General features: G+C 44.7%; 1 protein-coding gene across 21 annotated transcripts in view; it reads left to right on the top strand.

Moving 5' to 3' along the window:
- The window catches only part of LOC139380607 (guanine nucleotide exchange factor DBS-like), a 64498-nt gene that overhangs the window by 34654 nt on the left and 4939 nt on the right, over positions 1 to 24905 (top strand). For 16 of the 21 annotated variants that reach the window (XM_071123462.1, XM_071123463.1, XM_071123452.1 and 13 more), the window contains exons 4-25: positions 2770 to 2860; positions 8535 to 8654; positions 8765 to 8881; positions 16623 to 16772; positions 17151 to 17275; positions 18134 to 18248; positions 18603 to 18722; positions 18871 to 19062; positions 20538 to 20729; positions 20965 to 21121; positions 21336 to 21400; positions 21525 to 21598; positions 21782 to 21848; positions 21941 to 22056; positions 22179 to 22248; positions 22370 to 22462; positions 22645 to 22737; positions 22856 to 22981; positions 23161 to 23382; positions 23529 to 23621; positions 23749 to 23827; positions 23978 to 24050. In XM_071123462.1, coding sequence (XP_070979563.1) covers positions 2770 to 2860; positions 8535 to 8654; positions 8765 to 8881; positions 16623 to 16772; positions 17151 to 17275; positions 18134 to 18248; positions 18603 to 18722; positions 18871 to 19062; positions 20538 to 20729; positions 20965 to 21121; positions 21336 to 21400; positions 21525 to 21598; positions 21782 to 21848; positions 21941 to 22056; positions 22179 to 22248; positions 22370 to 22462; positions 22645 to 22737; positions 22856 to 22981; positions 23161 to 23382; positions 23529 to 23621; positions 23749 to 23827; positions 23978 to 24050 — 2550 coding nt within the window. The remainder of the gene's footprint in view (positions 1 to 2769; positions 2861 to 8534; positions 8655 to 8764; positions 8882 to 16622; positions 16773 to 17150; positions 17276 to 18133; positions 18249 to 18602; positions 18723 to 18870; positions 19063 to 20537; positions 20730 to 20964; positions 21122 to 21335; positions 21401 to 21524; positions 21599 to 21781; positions 21849 to 21940; positions 22057 to 22178; positions 22249 to 22369; positions 22463 to 22644; positions 22738 to 22855; positions 22982 to 23160; positions 23383 to 23528; positions 23622 to 23748; positions 23828 to 23977; positions 24051 to 24905) is intronic. The other 5 variants (XM_071123444.1, XM_071123450.1, XM_071123449.1 and 2 more) reach the window with 1 other exon arrangement.

Raw genomic sequence — 24905 nt, forward strand, 5'->3', positions numbered from 1 at the left:
TTGTACATACTTTTGATTAGTGAATGTGGACACCCCTTCAAATTAGTGGATCGGCTATTTCCGCCACACCTGTTGCCGACAGGTGTATAAAATCGAGGACACCGCCATGCAATCTCCATCGACAAACACTGGCAGTAGAATGGCCTTACTGAAGAGCTCAGTGACTTTCAACGTGGCAGCGTCATAGGATGCCACCTTTACAACAAGTTTGTTTGTCAAATGTCTGCCCTGCTAGAGCTTCCCCGGTCAACTGTAGGTGCTGTTATTGTGAAGTGGAAACGTCTAGAAGCAACCACGGCTCAGCCGAGAAGTGGTTGTCAGGTGAAAATTGTCGGTCCTCGGTTCCAACAGTCACTACCAAGTTCCAAACTGCCTCTGGAAGCAACGTCAGTACAATAACTGTTATCAGGAGCATCATGAAATGAGTTTCCATGGCCGAGCAGTCGCACACAAGCCTAAGATCACCATGCACAATGCCAAGCATTGGCTGGAGTGGTGTAAAGCTCGCCGCCATTAGACTCTGGAGTAGCCAAAGCACGTTCTCTGGGAATTATTATTATCTATTATTTATTGAACCTTTATTTAACTAGGCAAGTTAGTTAAAGAACAAATTCTTATTTATAATGACGGCCTACCCCAGCCAAACCCGGAAGATGCTGGGTCGATTGTGTGCCGCCCTATGGGACTCCCAAACACGGCCAGATGTGATACAGCCTGGATTCAAGCCAGGGACTGTAGTGACGCCTCTTGAACTAAGATGCAGTGCCTTAGACCGCTGCACCACTCGGGTTGGTAAATCGCACTTCACCATCTGACAGTCCGGTGGACGAATCTAAGTTTGGCGGATGCCAGGAGAACGCTACCTGCCCCAATACATAGTACCAACTGTCAAGTTTGGTGGAGGAGGAATAATGGTTTGGGGCTGTTTTTCATGGTTCAGGCTAGGCCCTTTAGTTCCAGTCAAGGGAAATCTTGAGCATACAATGATATTCTAGACGATTCTGTGCTTCCAACTTTGTGGCAACAGTTTTTGGAAGGCCCTTTCCTGTTTCAGCATGACAATGCCCCCGTGCACAAAGCAAGGTCCATACATAAATGGTTTGTTGAGAACGGTGTGGAAGAACTTGACTGGCCTGCACAGAGCCCTGACCTCAACCCCATCGAACACCTTTGGGAGGAATTGGAACACCGACTGCGAGCCAGGCCTAATCAATCAACATCAGTGCCCAACCTCACTAATGCTCTTGTGGCTGAATGGACACAAGTCCCCAACTTGTTCCAACATCTAGTGGAAAGCCTTCACAGAAGAGTGGAGACTGTTATAGCAGCGAAGGGGAGGCCAATTCCATATTAATGCCCATAATTTTGGAATGAGATGTTCGACGAGCAGGTGTCCACGTACTTTTGGCCATACTTGTGTATGTGATTCTTTGTGTTCTAAGACTAAGTAGCAAGCCTAGTTTATTACAATCTATACTATCTCTCTATGCCCGACTTTCCCTCGTCTCTCTCTCTCCCCCCTCTCTTCCTCTCATACTGTCTTTCAGTATAAATCACTAAACCAGTTCAGTCCTCATAAAGGTCCCAGTACTAGACCATCTCTCTTCCTTTTCTCTCTCATTTTTTTTCATCCATCCCTCTCTCTCCCCTCCTCCTTCTCTGCTGCTAAAAAAGAACCGGTCTGCTCTTTTGAACGCTTGAGCAGGTGGGAGGGAGGGAGAGAATGCAGCTCCCCTCCTCTCCATCAGCCCATCCCCTCCCTCACATCCCCAGGTCTGCTGACTGGCCCCCGGGGCTGTCTGTCACCTCTTGGCCAAGCTAGGATTGGCTAGTGGCACGGCAGTTCCTGGCACATCATTGGTTGATCAGTGCAGTGGCAGTGGCTGGTTTCTGTGACTGTCTTGCTCTCCCTCCAACACAACACAGGCAGATCTGACTCTAAGGCATCTATTTTCCTCTCTTCTCTCCAGTTTCAATATGGAATTATTTATCCCTTTTTCTCTATTGGAGGATTTGGAATAGCAGAGTTGTTGTCGTGTGAGTAGGAGTGGAGACATTCTGTTCATCAGTTTGCTGTGACCAGGCAGTGTGTGTGTGTGTGTGTTTTGCTGCTGAGGTGTGAGTATTTGTGTCACCTCTAGAAGGTGTGTGTATAGTTGATTCTTCTGACTGGCTACATGTGGGATTGACTTTGATTCCTCTACCTGAACCCCTCTCATAAGACTACAGCGGTTTTAGGACGCTGACCTTACAACTCTTTATCTGTGTGGATTGGACCAGTATCTTGAAGGTGTGTATAGTTGAACAAACCCTAGGACAGGGTTTTTAAAGCATCTTTACCTTGCCTGTACATAAGTGCACCAAGCTGAGGGTAGGTCTTTACTCAGGCCTGACTGATAGATACATTTTTACATTTAACATTTTAATATTTATCAGACGCTCTTTTCCAGAGACAGTAGATTGTATACATTTCATACTTGTCCCCCAGTGGGAATTGAACCCACAACCCTGCCATTGCAAGCGCCATGCTCTACCAACTGAGCAGCATGGGACATCCAGTACTAGACATACTAGTGACACTCATCTCTATCCTCTCTCACCATTGTGGTTCCCTGTTCATTTATTCTCTGGTCATGTCCAGTCACTGTGGTCCTACTGAACCTTATTCCCCTCTCTCCAGTCTCCATCTGCGGTCTTGTTATGGTCATGTGTGCAGTGGGGTCAGGTGTTAGTGGTTGTGTTGACCGGGATCCCATCTCTTTTTTCCAGTCTGTCTGCGGCAGGAGTGGGTTTTATCCTGGTGATTGACCGGCGGCAGGACCGATGGGCGGCCGTCAAGGGGACCCTGCTCCGCATTGCAGTAAGTAACCGAGCGCGTGTGTGTGTCTGGCTCTATAAGGGGGAGTCTGTCTTTTGTGTCTATGCATCTGTGTGTGTGAAATACATTTCTTTAATCATGTGTTGAGTGGAGCACCAGTTTTGTGAGGCCTCATCCTTACACTGTCAGCCCGAGGGCAGAGGGGGTTTGGCAGACAAGAGGTGTCAGAACAACCCCTCCTCTTCTCAGAGCTCCACAAAGTAGGGATTAATATCACAACTGCCCTAGGGGGCAGATATGAAATATCCCCCCCCCCCCTCACCTACACATAAACACACACAGGCACCAGCCTATTCAGCCCACCAGCCTATACTCCCCTGCCGTGGGGGCAGAACAAACAGCCAAAACAAAGAGGACAAGAGAGCAATGAGAGAAGTGTTCTCCCCACATTACAACAAAGCATGCTGGAAGGATATGACAATGAGTGTCTTTTCAGTTTCACACTGTAATCCATGTTTTGATGAATACTGTATAGAACATTTGTAGATAAACTCACTCTATAGGAAAAACACTGACACTGACTTTAATGGATAAAGATGGAAAGAAATATTAGGTCTGTGTGTTTCCCATGCTGTGGTAGTGATGAGGTAGCTGTTGTATCTCTCTCCAACCCACTAAACTCTCTCTCCTCATTTCACTCTCTTTATTTCAGCTACGATCTCTTTGTTCACATCTTCCTTCATCCCTTCTCTCTCTCTTCATTTGGCAAAGTTGGTTTGACTTTGGATAGCCTATCTCTGGGTATAGTTAGGGACAGTCAATAAATAACACAATGTAAATGGTACAATATGTTCATGTTGCACATATTTTAGTTGTCTCATTAAATGCTTTCAATATTTGTATATGAATTTCTACAATTTATAGTTGGTTTGAGGTTTTTAAGTCATTGAAATTTGGAGCTATTGACCTTTTAAAATATTGTCCCACATACATTGTTTAATTTACTGATGGTCCCTAACTAGCCCCATATGGAAATTAAATGTCACACCAAATTGACCACGGGCATTACAATCACATACAATGTGCAGCTGCACGCCGAATTGATTGGGTGCTGCCTGGTGTGGGTGCTGCCAGGTGTGGGCATGTGGGCAGGATTAAAATATTCCCAACCTAGGAAAACTGGTATGGTACCCGTCATTCTGTTACGGGAACCCTTCATTCTGTTCCAGGGACCCTTCATTCTGTTACGGGAACCCTTCATTCTGTTACGGAACCCTTCATACTGTTACGGTCCCCTTCATTCTGTTACGGAACCCTTCATTCTGTTACAGGAACCCTTCATTCTGTTACGGTACCCTTCATTCTGTTACGGAACCCTTCATTCTGTTACGGAACCCTTCATACTGTTACGGTACCCTTCATTCTGTTACGGGAACCCTTCATTCTGTTCCAGGGACCCTTCATTCTGTTATGGTACCCGTCATTCTGTTACGGGAACCCTTCATTCTGTTACGGGAACCCTTCATTCTGTTAAAGGAACCCTTCATTCTGTTACAGGAACCCTTCATTCTGTTAGGGGAACCCTTCATTCTGTTACAGGAACCCTTCGTTCTGTTACGGGAACCCTTCATTCTGTTACGGGAACGCTTCATTCTGTTACGGAACCCTTCATTCTGTTACGGGAACCCTTCATTCTGTTACGGTACCCCTCATTCTGTTACAGTACCTTTTTTTCCTATCATCTCGTAAATCACAGTTTTGAGTGAGACTGACTCTGACCAAAATTATCCTATTCGAACTTGTAGTCAATTTTGACATTAGAATAATGAATGTTTCTGACTTATATTGATGCAACAGCCTGTTTTCAAAAAGAGAAGTTGCTTTTTAGGGGCGGTCGCTCTTTAATGGACATTTGTGTAGGGGTTGTTACGATAAATTAAGTCTGACATTTTAAAGAGGAAATGACCAACTTTAGAAGCCTTTTTAAACCTCGAATACACTACATTTTGCATTTTGCTAAATACCTTTGTGACAACAGAGTGATCAAACTAAGATCGACGTGTTGGTAGTTTAGCAACAAAACCAACGTGTGCGGCAGTGCAGACAGGGTTGGCTTAGATTGTTCATAACAGGTCAACTATATTTCATCTCCAAATGTTTGTTGAAAACAAACACATTTGCACAATGATCACTTGTCACTCAAATACATCGTTACAGTTGTTAGTTAGCTAACTAGCACATTTTTGCCGTATTAGCATAGACTTGACATCAGTCAAACACCTCAAAACAAGACAAGACATCAATAACAAAATACAAGGAGCTGAAACGAGCCACCTACGATTCCCCACATGTCATCTTCTTGTCATTGTTGCCAGATATGACTGTTCAGAATCATACCAACGCACGCCTTGCAGCCACATCAACGCGTGCGCATATAGCAGATCTGTATATCACCCCTTATCTTTCCATTGCTCTATCCCTTAGGCGTTTGTGGTTCGGAATGAGGAGAATGTGTAAAAGAAGGATACAAAAAATGAAAAGATGATCGAGGGAGTCTTTTCTCTCTTTCTCTTCCTCTTAGAAAACACAGCCTGTTGTTTCCTCTCCAGTCACAACTCACTGTTTCCTGCTTGATGGCAGCTTGCTGGCAGCTGAATGCAGTGTGTGAGCTGTGAGGGATATTCTCTCTGCTTTGGTGATTAGCTTTCAAAGTGTGTTTGTTTATTTGTGCTGAGTTGATACATGGTTTGAGCACTTTCTGGTTCGTCCATTAATAGCACAGGATTTCCAATGGCTTTATCTTTGTTCAACACCACTTATAAGATCCTTCAGAACTTTATTAAGTAAGCAACAATACGGACCCGCATGATTCGTATTGATTTGAATCAATACCTATATCCTAAGTGCTGTTTAACCCCATATGACTGCATTCTTGGTTTCAGCACCACAGTTATGTGGACAGCTGTCCACACAGCTGTCTCACACACACAGAGGGGAAATAAGTATAGGTCTATGGGTTCTCAGTTATTGACACGAAAGCCTCATCATAGAGTTTCACTGAACTGAAGAGAATGTGAGGGAGAGAGATGATTTCCTAGACAGAGGAAGATATATAGAGAGATGAATATGAACCCCCAGACTCCACTGGGACCTGGAATGCTCCCTCCCTCATTTCAAATTGAATCAAGCTTTATTAATCCCACAAGGGGGGGACGTTACAGCCTGACAGGCTGGTAATGGGAGGCACTCAGTCACCGCCAGAACAGTCGCCTGTTCTGGATAGTTTCACCGCACTGCTAAATGCCGCACACACACACACAGGCCGTGTAATGAACAGTAGTGAATGCTGGCATGAGTTGAGCCGGTACTATCACAACTATTGAAGACCTAATGATAAATCATATGAAGATAAACAACACAAATGCGTGTTAACAGGTACTGAGTTGGAGCGTGAACTGTGAGGGGGGGGGGTGTTGTCTCACATTAGTCATTGTATAGCCTCAACTATCATTCACCTCTTTGTTGTGGCTTTGTGGGTATATGTACAGTGAGGGAAAAAAGTATTTGATCCCCTGCTGATTTTGTACGTTTGTTGTGTTGTGGTCAGATGAGATCAAAATGGAGCTCTTTGGCATCAACTCAACTCGCCGTGTTTGGAGGAGGAGGAGTGCTGCCTATGACCCCAAGAACACCATCCCCACCTTCAAACATGGAGGTGGAAACGTTATGCTTTGGGGGTGTTTTTCTGCTAAAGGACAGGACAACTTCACCGCATCAAAGGGACGATGGACGGGGCCTGTACCGTCAAATCTTGGGTGAGAACCTCCTTCCCTCAGCCACGGCATTGAAAATGGGTCATGGATGGGTATTCCAGCATGACAATGACCCAAAACACACGGCCAAGGCAACAAAGGAGTGGCTCAGGAAGAAGGACATTAAAGTCCTGGAGTGGCCTAGCCAGTCTCCAGACCATAATCCCATAGAACATCTGTGGAGGGAGCTGAAGGTTCGAGTTGCCAAACGTCAGCCTCAAAACCTTAATGACTTGGAGAAGATCTGCAAAGAGGAGTGGGACAAAATCCCTCCTGAGATGTGTACAAACCTTGGTAGCCAACTACAAGAAACGTCTAACTGTGATTGCCACCAAAACCAAGGGTTTTGCCACCAAGTACTAAGTCATGTTTTGCAGAGGGGTCAAATACTTATTTCCCTCATTAAAATGCAAATCAATTTATAGCATTTTTGACATGCGCTTTTCTGGATTTTTTTGTTGTTATTCTGTCTCTCACTGTTCAAATAAACCTACCATTAAAAGTATAGACCGATCATTTCTTTGTCAGTGAGCAAACGTACAAAATCAGCAGAGGATCAAATACTTTTTTTCCTCACTGTATCCAATGTTTTTGTTTGCGTGTGTGTGGGTGTGTACATCTTTGTGTATACTGTGCTTCTTTGTCTGTCTGTGTGTGTCTGTGTTTTAATGAGTGTAGTGCATTGCCATGCATGGGTGGTTTTCAGACTGGGGGAGAAAGCAGCAGTTGTTTATGGTGTGGTCCCTAATTAAAAACCTATAGGGTTACTGTGGTTTCACTCACTCCCAAGAGACATACTGTCTACACTCTCACTCACCAGCCTTGTGTGTGTGTGTGTGTGTGTGTGTGTGTGTGTGTGTGTGTGTGTGTGTGTGTGTGTGTGTGTGTGTGTGTGTGTGTGTGTGTGTGTGTGTGTGTGTGTGTGTGTGTGTGTGTGTGTGTGTGTGCGCGCCTGTCTGCGTCTACTGTTTTCGACCAGAACCAGTGGGCTATGACCACAAGTCCAGTCAGAAGGTTACGGTCGAATGGTTACAACTCTCATCTGGGAGTCAGACTTGTTCCTTATATATACTGTCTCCAAAATCCACCCAACCACCTTTTTCAAACCAACTTCTACTGAATACCATTACATTAATTTCTTCCTCTTCCTTGCTTGTCTCCATTGGATGTTTGGGTTTTGAAGGGTACGTTGCTAGTGAATGGCCAGTCCCTTTCATAGTGACTGTCCTGCAGTGTCAGAGGTCATTAAGAGCTCTCTCTAGTTGGGCTGCAGAGAGGAACAGTTTATTGATTCATTAATTCCATTAAGTTTGTGTATTCCCTACTGGTTGTTTGTTAATGAGGCAGAGTCTTAGATCTGTCATTTCTGCTTAGGCCAGCGTTCTGTCTCTCTCCAATCAATCAAACCTGTGTGTGTGTGCACTACATTAGCTTACGCATTAATTCAGTAATGGGAGTTTGTCTCCACCGCCGGCTAAAGCCATAATATTGATCTTGCTGTGTCTTTATGTGTACAGTTTGAGTCTTACCTCACCAGAACTAGCTTCAGGGATGTACACTGTATGCTAATTTAGCTCCTGATTATAATGTCTGGGGGTCTGCTTTTTAATAGTCCCTGTCTGTCAGCTTTATTCTACCATTAAAGTGTGTGTGTGTGTGTGTGTGTGTGTGTGTGTGTGTGTGTGTGTGTGTGTGTGTGTGTGTGTGTGTGTGTGTGTGTGTGTGTGTGTGTGTGTGTGTGTGTGTGTACATGATGTCTCTTGCTAGTGGGTTGTCTAGACTGAGAGCTATGGTGGTTGCTGTCTACTCCTGTATTTTTGAAGTCCTCCCAGTTCTCTGTTCATCCATCTTTCTCCCCTCCCCTCCCCTCCCCCCTACCTTTCCTCCCCTCTCTCTGTGTGTAGGGTTCGTTCCCAGGGAACCTGCAGTTAGTTCTGGTATTGAGGCCCACCACCTTATTCCAGAGGACACTCTCAGACATCTTGTTCAAGTTCAACAAGGATGAGTTCAAGATGAAGGTGCCGGTAGGTACAGACAGCAGTCTACAGACGCGCACACATTCATAGACTGACTTTTGTATTATTGTCATTACTTCACCATTACGTTTTTCTATCCTAAATTGTTGCTTGTGTAGATGATTATGCTGAGTTCTGTGACTGAGCTCCACTCCTACATAGACCGGACACAACTGACTACTGAGTTGGGAGGAACCCAGGAGTACTGCCACGAGAAGTGGATCTCACACCGTACCGTGAGTATATACACACACACACACACACACACACACACACACTGCACACTGCAACAATGGCGTAGACAGAGATGGTCGCCTCGCTTCAGGTTCTTAGGAACCTGTGCAGTAATTCATTTTTCTTACATTGTTTGCCCAGAAAATCTCAAGTGTTATTACATACAGCCGGGAAGAACTATTGCATATAAAAGTGACGTCAACGTACCAACATTACGACCAGGAATACAACTTTCCCGAAGCGGATCCTGTGTTCGGACCTCCACCCTGGACATGGGATCTTTTCCCAGAGGCCGACAGAGCGTCCTACTGGTCAGACTTGGAAGGCGAGCACACCATCCACCGCTTCTGAGCATATTACTCGCCAATGTCCAATCTCTAGACAACAAGGAGGATGAGATTAGGGCTGGAATTGCCTTCCAGAGAGACATCAGAGATTGTAACATTCTCTGCTTCACGGAAACATGGCTCACTCGGGATATGTTGTCAGTCGGTACAGCCACCCGGTTTCTTCACGCATCGCACCGACACCTAAAAGCATCTCTCTGGTAAGAAGGGTGGGGGTGTATGCCTTATGATTAACGACTCATAGTGTAATCATAACAACATACAGGAACTCAAGTCCTTTTATTTGTATTTATTTTGTATTTTTTCAACTTTATTTAACCAGGTAGGCCAGTTGAGATCAAATTCTCATTTACAACTGTGACCTGGCCAAGATAAAGCAAAGCAGTGCGACAAAAACAACAACACTGAGTTACACATGAACAAACAAACTTTTGTTCACCTGACCTAGAATTCCTTACAATCAAATGCCGACCGCATTATCTACCAAGAGAATTCTCTTTGATTATAGTCACAGATGTGTATATCCCCCCCAAGCAGATACCTTGATGGCCCTGAAAGAACTTCACTGGACTCTATGTAGACTGGAAACCATATATCCTGAGGCAGCATTTATTGTAACTGGAGATTTAAAAAAAAAAAAAGCTAATCTGAGAACAAGGCTTCCTAAATTCTGTCAGCATATCAAATGCGCAACACGAGCTGGTAGCATTCTGGATCATTGCTACTCTAACTTCCGCGATGCATACAAAGCCCTCCCCCGTCCTCCCTTCGGCAAATCTGACCATGACTCCATTTTGTTGCTCCCAGCCTATAGACAGAAACTAAAACAGGAAACGGCCGTGCTCAGGTCTATCCAACGCTGGTCTGACGAATCGGATTCCACGCTTCTAGATTGCTTAGATCACGTGGACTGGGATATGTTCCGGGTAGCCTCAGACAACAACATTGACGTCTACGCTGACTCAGTGAGTGAGTTTATTAGCAAGTGCATCAGTGATGTTGTACCCACTGTGACTATTAAAACCTTCCCTAACCAGAAACCATGGATTAATGGCAGCATTCGCGCAAAACTGAAAGTGCGAACCACCGCTTTTAATCATGGGGAGGTGACTGGAAACATGAATGAATACAAACAGTGTAGCTATTCCCTCTGCAAGGCAATCAAGCAAGCAAAGCGTCAGTATAGAGACAAAGTAGAGATGCAATTCAACGGCTCAAACGAAAGACGTATGTGGCAGGGTCTAGGGTCAATCACGGATTACAAAATGAAAGCCAGCCCGTCACGGACATCAACGTCTTGTTCACAGACAAATTAAACAACTTCTTTGCTCGCTTTGAGGACAATACAGTGCCACTGACACGGCCCACTACCAAAGCCTGTGGGCTCTCCATCAGCGTGGCTAACATGAGTAAAACATTTAAACGTGTTAACCCTCGCAAGGCTGCCGGCCCAGCTGGCTGGTGTGTTTACGGACATATTCAATCAATCCCTATCCCCGTCTACTCTGCCCACATGCTTGAAGATGGCCACCATTGTTCCTGTTACCAAGAAAGCTAAGGTAACTGAGCTAAATGACTATCGCCCCATAGCACTCACTTCTGTCATCATGAAGTGCTTTGAGAGACTAGTCAAGGATCATATCACCTCCACCCTACCTGATACCCTAGACCCACTCCAATTTGCTTACCACCCCAATAGGTCCACAGACGACACCATCACACTGCACACTGCCCTATCCTATCTTGACAAGTGGAATACCTATGTAAGAATGCTGTTCATTGACTACAGCTGAGCTGTGCAACTGGGTCCTGGACTTTCTGACAGGCCGCCCCCAGGTGGTGAGGGTAGGAAACAACATCTCCACCCCGCTGATCCTCCACACATGGGGCCCCCAAGGGTGCGTTCTCAGCCCTCTCCTGTACTCCTTGTTCACCCATGACTGACTGCGTGGCCATGCACGCTTCCAACTCAATCATCAAGTTTGCAGACGACACTACAGTGGTAGTGATTACCAACAACGATGAGACGGCCTACAGGGAGGAGGTGAGGGCCCTCTGAGTGTGGAGTCAGGAAAATAACCTATCACTCAACATCAACAAAACAAAGGAGATGATCGTGGACTTCAGGAAACAGCAGAGGGAGCATCCCCCCCCATCCACATTGACGGGACAGTAGTGGAGAAGGTGGAAAGTTTTAAGTTCATCGGCATACACATCACGGACAAACTGAAATGGTCCACCCACACAGACAGTGTGGTGACGAAGGCACAACAGCGCCTCTTCAACCTCAGGAGGCTGAAGAAATGTGGCTTGTCACCTAAAACACTCACAAACTTTTAGATGCACAATCGAGAGCATCCTGTCGGGCTGTATCACCGCCTGGTACGACAACTGCTCCACCCACAACCATAAGGCTCTCCAGAGGGTAGTGAGGTCTGCACAACGCATCACCAGAGGCAAACGACCTGGCCTCCAGGACAGTTACAGCACCTGATGTCACAGGAAGGCCTAAAAGATCATCAAGGACAACAAACACCTGAGCCACTGCCTGTTCACCCCGCTACCATCCAGAAGGCGAGGTCAGTACAGGTGCATCAAAGCGGGGACCGAGAGACTGAAAAACAGATATCTCAAGGCCATCAGACTGTTAAACAGCCATCACTAAGATAGTGGCTGCTGCCAACATACAGACTCAAATCTCTGGCCACTTTAATAAATGGATTTAATAAAGGTATCACTAGTCACTTTAAATAACGCCACTTTAATAATGTATAATAATAATATCCTACATTTTTTTTTAAAGAACATTTTATTTCACCTTTATTTAACCAGGTAGGCTAATTGAGAACAAGTTCTCATTTACAACTGCAACTTGGCCAAGATAAAGCACAGCAGTTCAACACATACAACAACATAATAAATAGATTAATGAAGGTATCACTAGTCACTTTAAATAACACCACTTTAATAATGTTTACATATCCTACATTACTCATCTCATATGAATATACTGTATTCTATATCATCTACTGCATCTTGCCTATGCCACACAGCCATCTCTCATCTATATATTTATATATACATATTGTTATTCATCCCTTTACATTTGTGTGATTTAAGGTGGTTATTGTGAACTTGTTAGATATTACAGCACTGTCGGAACTAGAAGCACAAGCATTTCACTACACTCGCATTAACAACTGCTAACCATGTGTATGTGAGCAATAAAATGTGATTTGATTTGCAAAGAAGACCTAGATAAGCTGCAGCTGGCCCAGAACAGAGTCGCACCTCTTGCTTTTCATTGTAATCAGAGGGCTAGTATTAATTATATGCATGCCAGTCCCTCTTGGCTAAGAGTTGAGGAAGACTGACTGAGTCAGTCAGTTGAGGAAGACTGACTACACACACACACACACACACACGCACACACACTACATGTTAATGTTTTTAAATGTATGTAAATTGTAAAGTATTTTGACTGTAATGTATTTTTCATTATGTGTCGGACCCCAGTAAGACTAGCTGTTGCCATTGACGTCGGCCAGCGCATGTGAGCGGAGATGAGTGGTTGTAAATCCCGCCCATCGTTAATGGAGAGGTGCAGCACACCGCTCTGGCCCTCCATGTCCTTTCCTACCGCTCCGCTAAAAACCGCTCCGTGCTCACATGAAGAAAAAAATCCCTCTCCAAATTCGCTCCATTCATTAAAATCACAATTGAACCAACAACCATCTATTTTTGTGACTACCTGGATCTACCAATTGGTGTTTAAGTATTGAAACCAAACCATATGGATTCTAATTTATATTTGAATAAACATGAAGAGGTGAATGTAAGAAGTGAGCATAATTTCAAATAGGCGACATGTCATATTAAACCGCATATTAACACTCTAAATAAGTCAGGAGCCAGACAAAAAAATATAATTCTTTAGGCTAAATTGTTTCAATTATTTCAAGGCTAAAGCCTACAAATAAATAAATTGTGCATTTGCAAGTGCGACACAATAGGCTGGTAGGGACATAATGCGCTCAGCATTTAAACACTTAGTTGTATTAAATCATTCTCTAAATGCGCATATATGCTGTGACTTACTTAGAATTAAATACAAATTAAAACAAAAAATGACTTATTAGTGCCTTTCAATGAATTTGTAGAAACAAGTTTGGCCAGTCTGTGGCGTCAGGCTCATGTGATGGTGCCTGGAGAGTCGGCCAGCAGAGGAGAGTATCCTCTTCACACTTGCAGAGCCACTGGGGATGCTAAACACCCTTTTTGCCACTCTTGCCAGGATGGGCAGAGATGCAGAGTTGTTTTATTTTTCTTAGGTATTCTTTAGGTATTTTTTTAAAGGTTTTTAGTCAAAATAACCTAGTCAAAACGGAAAGCTCCTTGAACATGGGAAAATGCCAGGCCTATTGGGCAAAATCAATTATGGCTTATTGTATGGATAATAGAACAAAAATTTGCAAAACGTTTAAGAGATCAGATTTTTTGTTTATAAATACTTTGCTACTATGACACACTTAGTTATCTACCCACCTCGTTCCTTTCTTTTAGCATGTGCACATAGTATGTATGTAACGGATGTGAAACGGCTAGCTTAGTTAGCGTGGGCGCTAAATAGCGTTTCAATCAGTGACGTCACTTGCTCTGAGACCTTGAAGTAGTAGTTCCCCTTGCTCTGCAAGGGCCGCGGCTTTTGTGGAGCGATGGGTAACGATGCTTCGAGGGTGACTGTTGATGTGTGCAGAAGGTCCCTGGTTCGCGCCCGAGTATGGGCGAGGGGACGGTCTAAATTTATACTGTTACATGTAGACCGTCATCAAATCAAATCAAATGTATTTATATAGACCTTCTTACATCAGCTGATATCTCAATGTGCTGTACAGAAACCCAGCCTAAAACTGCAAACAGAAAGCAATGCAGGTGTAGAAGCACAGTGGCTAGGAAAAACTCACTAGAAAGGCCAAAACCTAGGAAGAAACCTAGAGAGGAACCAGGCCATGAGGGGTGGCCAGTTCTCTTCTGGCTGTGCCGGGTGGAGATTATAACAGAACATGGCCAAGATGTTCCAATGTTCATAAATGACCAGCATGGTCAAATAATAATAATCACAGTGGTTGTCGAGGGTGCAGCAAGTCAGCACCTCAGGAGTAAATGTCAGTTGGCTTTTCATAGCCGATCATTAAGAGTATCTCTACCGCTCCTACTGTCTCTAGAAAGTTGGACTGGGACAGCAGGTCTGGGACAGGTAGCACATCCGGTGAACAGGTCAGGGTTCCATAGCCGCAGGCAGAACAGTTGAAACTGGAGCAGCAGCACGGCCAGGTGGACTGGGGACAGCAAGGAGTCATCATGCCAGGTAGTCCTGAGGCATGGTCCTAGGGCTCAGGTCCTCCGAGAGAAAGAAAGAAAGAGAGAAAGAAAGAAAGAATTAGAGAGAGCATACTTAAATTCACACAGGACACCGGATAAGACAGGAGAAGTACTCCAGATATAACAAACTGACCCTAGCCCCCCGACACATAAACTACTGCAGCATAAATACTGGAGGCTGAGACAGGAGGGCCCCATTCGATGATACCCCCAGACAGGGCCAAAGAGGAAGGATATAACCCCACCCACTTTGCCAAAGCACAGCCCCCACACCACTAGAGGGATATCTTCAACCACCAACTTACCATCCTGAGACAAGGCCGAGTATAGCCCACAAAGATCTCCGCCACGGCAAAACCCAAGGGGGGGGCGCCAACCCAGAAAGGAAGATCACATCAGTGACTCAACCCACTCAAGTGACGCACCCCTCCTAGGGACGGCATGAAAGAGCACCAGTAAGCCAGTGACTTGTAATAGGGTTAGAGGCAGTGAACCCCAGTGGAGGGAGGGGAACCAGTGGAGGGAGGGGAACCGGCCAGGCAGAGACAGCAAGGGCGGTTCGTTGCTCCAGAGCCTTTCCGTTCACCTTCACACTCCTGGGCCAGACTACACTCAATCATATGACCCACTGAAGGGATGAGTCTTCAGTAAAGACTTAAAGGTTGAGACCGAGTCTGCGTCTCTCTTATGGGTAGGCAGACCATTCCATAAAAATGGGGCTCTATAGGAGAATGCCCTGCCTCCAGCTGTTTGCTTAGAAATTCTAGGGACAATTAGGAGGCCTGCATCTTGTGACCCTACGGTACGTGTTGGTATGTACGGCAGGACCAAATCAGAAAGATAGGTAGGAGCAAGCCCATGTAATGCTTTGTAGTTTAGCAGTAAAACCTTGAAATCAGCCCTTGCCTTAACAGGAAGCCAGCGTAGGGAGGCTAGCACTGGAGTAATATGATCAATTTTTTTGGTTCTAGTCAGGATTCTAGCAGCCGTATTTAGCACTAACTGAAGTTTATTTGGTGCTTTATCTGGGTAGCCGGAAAGTAGAGCATTGCAGTAGTCTAACCTAGAAGTAACAAAAGCATGGATTAACTTTTCTGCATCATTTTTGGACAGAAAGTTTCTGATTTTTGCAATGTTACGTAGATGGAAAAAGCTGTCATTGAAACAGTCTTGATATGTTCGTCAAAAGAGAGATTAGGGTCCAGAGTAACGCCGAGGTCCTTCACAGTTTTATTTGAGACAACTGTACAACCATCAAGAATAATTGTCAGATTCAACAGAAGATCTCTTTGTTTCTTGGGAACTAAAACAAGCATCTCTGTTTTGTCCGAGTTTAAAAGTAGAAAGTTTGCAGCCATCCACTTCCTTATGTCTGAAACACAGGCTTCTAGCGAGGGCAATTTTGGGGCTTCACCATGTTTCATTGAAATGTATAGCTGTGTGTCATCCGCATAGCAGTGAAAGTTAACGAATGACATCAAAAAACAGTAATGGTTTTTTGAGATAAGTGTCTTTTCAGATTCCACAATGATTCTTTAGTTGTGGACACTAAATCACCACACTCCCTCTCTTGCTCTTGGTACTCATCTTTGTAAGTCACCTTGATTTAGCAACTGGGTGTTTAATCAATTTCTTTATGAAAATATTTAGTGAACTCCATGACAGTAGCTAAAGCAAGGAGCTATAGCAGCACACAAATAGACTACAAATGCATGCTGGGTCAGGCATGCCCTGAGCTCATGAAGTGTGAGCGCTACTCAAGTGAAATTGGAGCTCGACGAGAAGGCCAAAGTTCCCTGCTCCGTTCCAGCTCCGCTCACATACTCTGGCATCGACTAATGGGGATCCTAATAAATTAAACACACAGTGGTAACCATCCAGCAAACACACAGTGAATACACAGCATAAACACCAGAACCATGGCCCAGTTTCCTAGTGTTGGACTAATAACCTTTTTCCCAGTCAAGATATGCATGTTATTTTCTAACAATGTACTATATCCATCTGTGTGAAGGCCATTGAGGGCTTTGCTCTGATGGTAAAGAGAACAGCTCAGATCCTGCAGTCGTTTGGGACAGAGCTAGCAGAGACCGAACTACCCAATGACATCCAGGCTACCAGCAACCTACTGGGGACACACATCAACAAGAAAAGCAAGATGAAGGTACAGAGCAGGCACACACACGCACACACACACGCACACACGCACACATGCGCACGCACACACACACGCACACACGCACACACACACACGCACACACATACACACGCACACACGCACACACACACACACACACACACACGCACACATACACGCACACACACGCACACACGCACACACACACACGCACACATACACACACATGCACACGCGTGCATACACACACACACACACACAAACACACACCTCCAGAAATATGAATACACAAAATAACATGATGGGTTAAATCTAAGTAAATCATTGTCTTGTCCCACACCACTGATATCAGAGTGCTGGTGTTGGCGTGTGTATTTGATTCCCCTGATGTGTTTGCGTCTCCAGGAGGATCTGCTGGTGGCTTTAGGACAGGGCAGCAGACTGTTGGAGAGTATTAATGAGCCAGTGGTGAGAGACCCAGACCACAACATGAACCAGGACGAACTGGAGAACCTGGCCACCGTACAGAGGTTAGAACACACACTGGGAACCTTGAACATAAGGGTTAGAAGACACACTGGGAAACTTGAACATAAGGGTTAGAACACACACTGGGAACCTAGAACACTGGGGTTAGAATACACACTGGGAACCTAGAACACTGGGCTTAGAACACACACTGGGAACCTAGAACACTGGGCTTAGGACACACACTGGGAACCTAGAACACTGGGGTTAGAATACACACTGGGAACCTAGAAAACTGGGGTTAGAACACACACTGAGAACCTAGAACACTGAGGTAGAACACCCACTGGGAACCTAGAACACTGAGGTAGAACACCCACTGGGAACCTAGAACATTAGGTTTAGAACACACTCAGGACACCTAGAACACTTGGTTCATAGATGCACAGGAAATATAGAACACTGGAGGACTTGATGAATGCAAGAGGTGAGAACACATAACAGCTTTTGCTCCTCACCATGATAAGGACTGGCAGTGCTTGGTCCTCTGAGGTCAGAAGGAATATTTTGGAGAACACTGGTGACAGAGAAGACAAAACAGGCTGGCATCTTTCACATTCAACTCAGTAGAGTGTGCAAAACACACAGAGGAATAGCAGAAAATGTCTCATGTCTCCTATTTTCTAATCTTCTCTCCCTCTTTATCTCAATCTTTCCCTTTCCATTCGACCCATCTCTCTCTTTCACACCCTCTGCTCCATCTCTACCTCTCTCTCTCTCTTACCCTTTCACCATCTTTCCCTCCCCATCTCTCTCCTCCCCTCTCCTCTACCCATCTTCTCTCCTCTCCCTCCACCCCCTCTCCTCTTCCTCCACCCCCTCTCCTCTCCCTCTATCCCTCTCTCCCTCTCCTCAATCAGACTGCTTTCCCAGTTGAATGAGACAGAACGGGCATTTGATGAGTTCTGGGAGAGACATAAGACCAAGCTGGAGCAATGTCTGCTACTCCGTCACTTTGAACACAACTACAGAGAGGTGAGTGGGACATCACATGACTACACACACCTGACTTCTGTACACCATGGGTAACATACACTAGTTACAGTACCTGAGAGCAATACGCCAGAGAGCAACATACACCTTACAAACTAAATAGATCTCTGAAGCAATTACACCCCTGATCCTGGTACACCTATGGGGCATTGACACGGCCACCTGTGTGTGTGTGTGTGTGTGTGCATGTCACACCTGATCTTTGTACACCATGTCTGTGTGTGCATGTACAACCAGATCTGAGTATACGTTGTGTGTATGTCATACCAAATGTCATTACATTGGTCTGTATGTGTCCAACCTGTGTGTGTTCTAACTGCTGTGCTACTGTTCCAGGTGAGGTGTCTGCTGGACCAGGTGGCAGAGAGATTGACAGCTTTCTCGGAGGTGGGGATAAGCCCAGCCCACGCTGATCACATCTTCCGCGAGCTGAGCAGCCACGAGGAGAGAGTCTGTGTAAGTAAACAAACACACTGATAGACATGTATTATCCAGAGTACGTATAGAAATCAATAATGTTGCATCTCTCTTTTATCTTTCCATCTCTCTCTCCCTCGTACCCCATTCTCTTCCTTTCTCTCTCTCTCCCCCTTTCCCTCTGTAGGAGGTACTGGACCGAGCCCAGGCTCTGGCCCGTGAGGGTGACGAGTTGATTCATAACACCCACTATGCTGAGGACTCCATCCAGCCCAAATGCATTGAGCTCCGAGCCGTGAACGAGGAACTGAGCACTTACCTGAGAGCAAAGAAAGACCACTTACTCAGAGCTATAGAGCTGCACCACAGCCTGGAGAGGGTGAGAGGGACATAAACACACACACATACAACTACCATTCAAATTTACTTTTTTTTTAAACATTATTTTTTTCTTAACCATTAAAACAACATCAAATTGATCAGAAATACAGTGTAGACATTGTTAATGTTGTAAATTACTACATATATATCTACATCGGCGTACTGAGGCCCATTATCAGCAACCATCACTCCTGTGTTCCAATGGCACGTTGTGTTTGCTAATCCAAGTTTATAATTTTAAAATGCAAATTGATCATTAGAAAACCCTTTTGCAATTATGTTAGCACAGCTGAAAACTGTTGTCCTGATTAAAGAAGCAATAAAACTAGCCTTCTTTAGACTAGTTGAGCATCTGGAGCATCAGCATTTATGGGTTTGATTGCAGGCTCAAAATGGCCAGAAACAAAGAACTTTCTTCCGAAACTCGTCAGTCTATTCTTGTTCTGAGAAATGAAGGCTATTCCCATGCGAGAAATTGCCAGGAAACTGAAGATCTCTTACAACACTGTGTACTGCTCCCTTCACAGAACAGCACAAACTGGCTCTAACCAGAATAGACATAGGAGTGGGAGGCCCCGGTGCACAACTGAGCAAAATGACAAGTACATTAGAGTGACAGGAACTCTTCCTAGAGCACCAGAATCCCATCTTCAGTGTTGACGTTGAGACTGGTGTTTTGTGGGTACTTTTTAATGAAGCTGCCCGTTGAGGACTTGTGAGGCGTCTGTTTCTCAAACTAGACACTTTAATGTACTTGTCCTTTTGCTCAGTTGTGCACCGGGGCCTCCCAATCCTCTTTCAATTCTGGTTAGAGCCAGTTTGCGCTGTTCTGTGAAGGGAGTAGTACACAGCGTTGTACGAGATCTTCAGTTTCTTGGCAATTCCTTGCATGGAATAGCCTTAATTTCTCAGAACAAGAAAAGACTGACGAGTTTCATTAGAAAATTGTTTGTTTCTAGCCATTTTGAGCCTGTAATCGATCCCACAAATGCAGATACTCCAGATTCTCAACTAGTCTAAAGAAGGCCAGTTTTATTGCGTCTTTAATCAGAACAGTTTTCAGCTGTGCTAACATAATTGCAAAAAGGGTTTTCTAATGATCAATTAGCCTTCTAAAATGATAAACTTGGATTAGCTAACACAACGTGCCAATGGAACACATGGTTGCTGATAATGGGCCTCTGTACGCCTATGTAGATATTCCATTAAAAATCTGCCGTTTCCAGCTGCGACTCACATTAACGATGTCTACACTGTGTTTCTGATCAATTTTATGTTATTTTAATGGACAGAAAATGTGCTATTCTTTCAAAAACAAGGAAATGTCTAAGTGACCCGGAACTTTTGAACGGTAGTGTATACACACATACACACAAAGTTTAAAAAAACTAAATCAAATGCATGTAGAAACACACACACACACACCGCCCCATAAACCCCTAAAAACACACACTCAACCCCCCTCTCTCCCAGGCTGCTAAGTGGTGTGATGATGGCATCTACCTGCTGGCCTCTCAGCCCGTGGACAAGTGTCAGTCACATGACGGGGCGGAGTCAGCGCTGCAGGAGATTGAGCGATACCTGGATACAGCAGGACAGAACAAACTGACTGATCCTAGTGCCATCTGCAGGGACTACGAAACAGTGCTCAACCTGGAGTTCAGAGTAAGGGGATCCAATTTTATGACTCGGACATGCACTCAGACCTGGATTCGTGTCATTAAAATGTCATCATAATGTGATCAATTAAATGTAAAGAAAAGATGACACAGCAAACAAACAGCTATCAAAAACTTAGGGTTCCAGGGTGTAATTCTGCTCCCTGCTCCTCTTCCTCTCCTCCTCTCTCATCTTTCTCTCCTCTCCTCCTCTCTCATCCTTCTCTCCTCTCCTCCCTCAGGACCAAGTGGAGAAGGTGTTCCAGAAGCAGGTGTCCATGCAGGAGATGTTTGAGAAGAGGAGGGTCAGTCTGAAGAAGCTAGCAGCCAAACACACCAGGCCAGTCCAGCCTGTGGCCCCAAGGCCTGAAGCCATCAAGTCCCCACTGTCCTCGCCAGGTGAGTCCTTATATACCACCTGTCCTGAAGTATTATCAGTCCTTATGTACCATTATGTCCTTGTATACACATCATCAGCACCCTGTCATCACACATACAGTCCTGTCATAGGGTTAATGTTATTTTAACTAGATCGGTCAATGTATATTTAGATATGTGTATCTTGTTAATATCCCACCTCAGCTCCTCCACTCTCTCATTCTCTCCCCCATAGCAAAGAGAGTGCTGGAGAAGAGCTGCTCAGAGGGAGACTCTGTGAACAGGGTCAGCTGTAGAAAAGTAAGTGGAGGTCCCTCTTGTATTTAACTGTTGGGTAGAAATGATCATACCTGCAGTATGCATGTCAAATAAGACACTAGCTCCAGTAGTTTCAGCAGACACTCATCCTGTGGTGTGTTCTCAGGTGGAGGGCCAGCTACAGAGCAACAGAAGTGCCTCTATGTCAGAGGAGGACGAGAACCTGGCCATCCTCAGAAAGTATGTTTGGTCCGTGTTTTGTCCGTTGTTATATCTGACTGCATATCTGTGAGTCTGTGGTGTTTCTCTGACTTCTGTGTGTAGCGTTTCACCCATAGAGATTAATAATGATTATCCTCTGGTGTCTGTATCATGTAAGCCTGAACTGTCTACATTATGTCTGACTGTGCTCTCTCTATGGAGACATGTAATGAATGAGCTGCTGGAGACAGAGAGGGCATACGTGGAGGAACTGCTCTGTGTTCTACAGGTGTGTATCTCTATCCCTCTCCCCTGGACCATCTGAAACCTCTCACGCATGCGTATCGGTCTTAACTGTGTTCGTCCTATTGGGTGTTTCAGGGCTATGCCTCAGAGATGGACAACCCAGCCATGGCCAGTCTCATGCCCATTCCTCTGCAAAACAAGAAAGATGTGCTGTTTGGCAACATGCCAGAGATCTACCACTTCCACAAGAGGTAAATGAGCACCCCCTAGCGGTTATTAATGGTGCTTACACAGTGATAGGACTTCCCAGGCATTGTACTGACTAATTGATCATCTCTTTCTCTCTGCATCACTCTTCTTTATGATCTTCCAGGACCTTTCTGAGGGAGTTGGAAGAGTACGAAGACTGCCCGGAACTTGTGGGTCGGTGTTTTCTGGAGAGGGTGAGTGTTTGGAGATTGAACTGGAATATGTTGTGTCTAAATCACTACTCTGATTGTAGTGAAGTGTTTGTGATGCAGGGGTATTTCTCTCTTTTCTTTATTCTCTCTCTCTATCTCATAGATGACAGACCTGCAGATCTATGAGAAGTATTGTCAGAATAAACCTCGCTCTGAGAGCTTGTGGAGACAGTGCTCCGACTGCTCCTTCTTCCAGGTACACACCATATACACACCTCCCCTAAGGTACATACCATATACACATCTCCCCTAAGGTACACACCATATACACACCTCCCCTAAGGTACACACCTCTCCTAAGGTACACACCCAACAGCTTCAGGCTTAAGTGGTTGTTATCCCCTACTAATGTATTCTCCCTATTCTGGTCTGGAACAGGAGTGTCAGAAGAAGCTGGAACATAAACTGGGTTTGGACTCCTATCTCCTGAAACCGGTCCAGAGGATCACCAAATACCAGCTCCTGTTGAAGGTAGGACCAGTATATACGTTGTCTCATGATTCACAAGAGCATTCTGGTCCACTCCTTTATTTTCATAATGTCTCATTGCTGATCAACATAACTCAATATGTGCATGTGTGCGTTGTAGGAGCTGCTGAAGTACAGTAAGGGCTGTGAGGGGTCAGAAGACCTGCAGGAGGCGCTCACCTCCATCCTGGGCATCCTGAAGGCTGTCAACGACTCCATGCACCTCATCGCTATCACTGGATACGATGTGAGTTCATCATCAATCAACTTCACATTCTCTGAAATATATTGCATATTCCTTTCATGGCGTCAACATCACATTATTTTAGAGATTGTGTCAACATGTCAAAATTACATAAGGCTGCAGCACCATAGCTTCTGATGAGACATGAACTTTCTCCTGACCTGTGACCCTTCTTCTGATAGGGTAACATGGGCGACCTGGGACGGCTGCTGATGCAGGGGTCATTCAGTGTGTGGACAGAACACAAGAAAGGTCATGCCAAGGTCAAGGACCTGGCCCGCTTTAAGCCCATGCAGAGACACCTGTTCCTGCATGAGAAGGCCCTGCTCTTCTGTAAGAGACGGGAGGAGAACGGGGAGGGCTACGAGAAAGCCCCCTCCTACAGCTTCAAACAGTCCCTCAACGTGAGTCTGTCTGTCTGTCCATATGTCTGCCTGCCTGCCTGTGTGTCTGTCTGTCTGTAGTAGGTCTAACAGTGTTTAATATTACAAGTGAGTTAAAATTGAGCTTTTAGAAGGTAACAGCTTCCAAAATGTATGCCCTCTATCAGATGAGTGCTGTGGGCATCACTGAGAACGCCAAAGGTGACAACAAGAAGTTTGAGGTCTGGTGCAACTCACGGGAGGAGGTGTACATCGTTCAGGTGAGTGGTTTTGCCCAAACAACAGCTACAGACTACATGTCTAAAGTTTATTTTACAATGATACAGAAATCATATCAGACTCTATTTAGATAAAACAAAACTGAGAGGTTTCACCATTGTATTTCAGGCCCCAACGTCTGAGGTAAAAACAACGTGGGTGAAGGAGATCCGGAAGGTTCTGACAACGCAGCTGGAAGCCTACAGAGGTAGGCAGGGTATCTGTCTGTGGCAGACCTGATGTCAAATAGTATTAGTTGTATTTCTAATACTTTGAGTGTATTGTAATTACATTGAGTATTACATTCACTGGTCATGATGTAGTGGGACTGTAGTTGATCTCCCTGCGTGTCTTCCAGAAGCCAGTCAACAGAGGCCGTCAGACGGACTGTTCCAGTTCCCCTCTGGTGCTGGAGCACCTGTCAGCCTCAGGTCAGTCATCTGACCCATACTGATCTATTAGAGAGTCAGAGCCTCTCATTCACAAATGAGAAGTAATCAAAGACCCCCCTTGAATGTTATGCACTGTATATTACATGGAATAATGGGGTCTGTTTAGGGGATGTAAGAGAAGGTTCAGGCAGAAATGTATCATGTAGAACAGATATGATTGTCTGTCTGATAGAATATGGAATCGTGTCCGCTCAATTCATTCTGTTTCTATCGGCAATGTTCAGAAACCTGAATACAACATGTTGTCTTACCAAAGTCAAATCTAATTTGTATTTGTCACATGCGCCAAATAAAACGAGTGTAGACCTTACTGTGAAATGCTTACTAACAATCCCTTAACCAACAATGCAGTTCAAGAAATAGACTTAAGAAAATATTGTGAATAAAGTGAAATTTAAAAAATTATACATACATACATACATACATACAAATATATATATATATATTTTTTATTTCATAATATATATATGTATATATACAGTTGAAGTTGGAAGTTTACATACACCTTAGCCATATACATTTAAACTCTGTTTTTTATAATTCCTGACATTTAATCCTTGTAAATTGGAAATTGGAAATTCCCTGTCTATTCCCTGTCTTAGGTCAGTTAGCATCACCACTTTATTTTAAGAATGTGAAATGTCCGAATAAGAGACAGTGAATTCTTACTAGGATTAAATGTCAGGAATTGTGAAAATTTGGCTAAGGTATGTAAACTTCCGACTTCAACTATATGTGTGTGTGTGTGTGTGTGTGTGTGTGTGTGTGTGTGTGTGTGTGTGTGTGTGTGTGTGTGTGTGTGTGTGTGTGTGTGTGTGTGTGTGTGTGTGTGTG

Source organism: Oncorhynchus clarkii, chromosome 22, assembly GCF_045791955.1.
Source record: "Oncorhynchus clarkii lewisi isolate Uvic-CL-2024 chromosome 22, UVic_Ocla_1.0, whole genome shotgun sequence".
In the NCBI taxonomy this organism is placed as follows: Eukaryota; Metazoa; Chordata; class Actinopteri; order Salmoniformes; family Salmonidae; genus Oncorhynchus; species Oncorhynchus clarkii.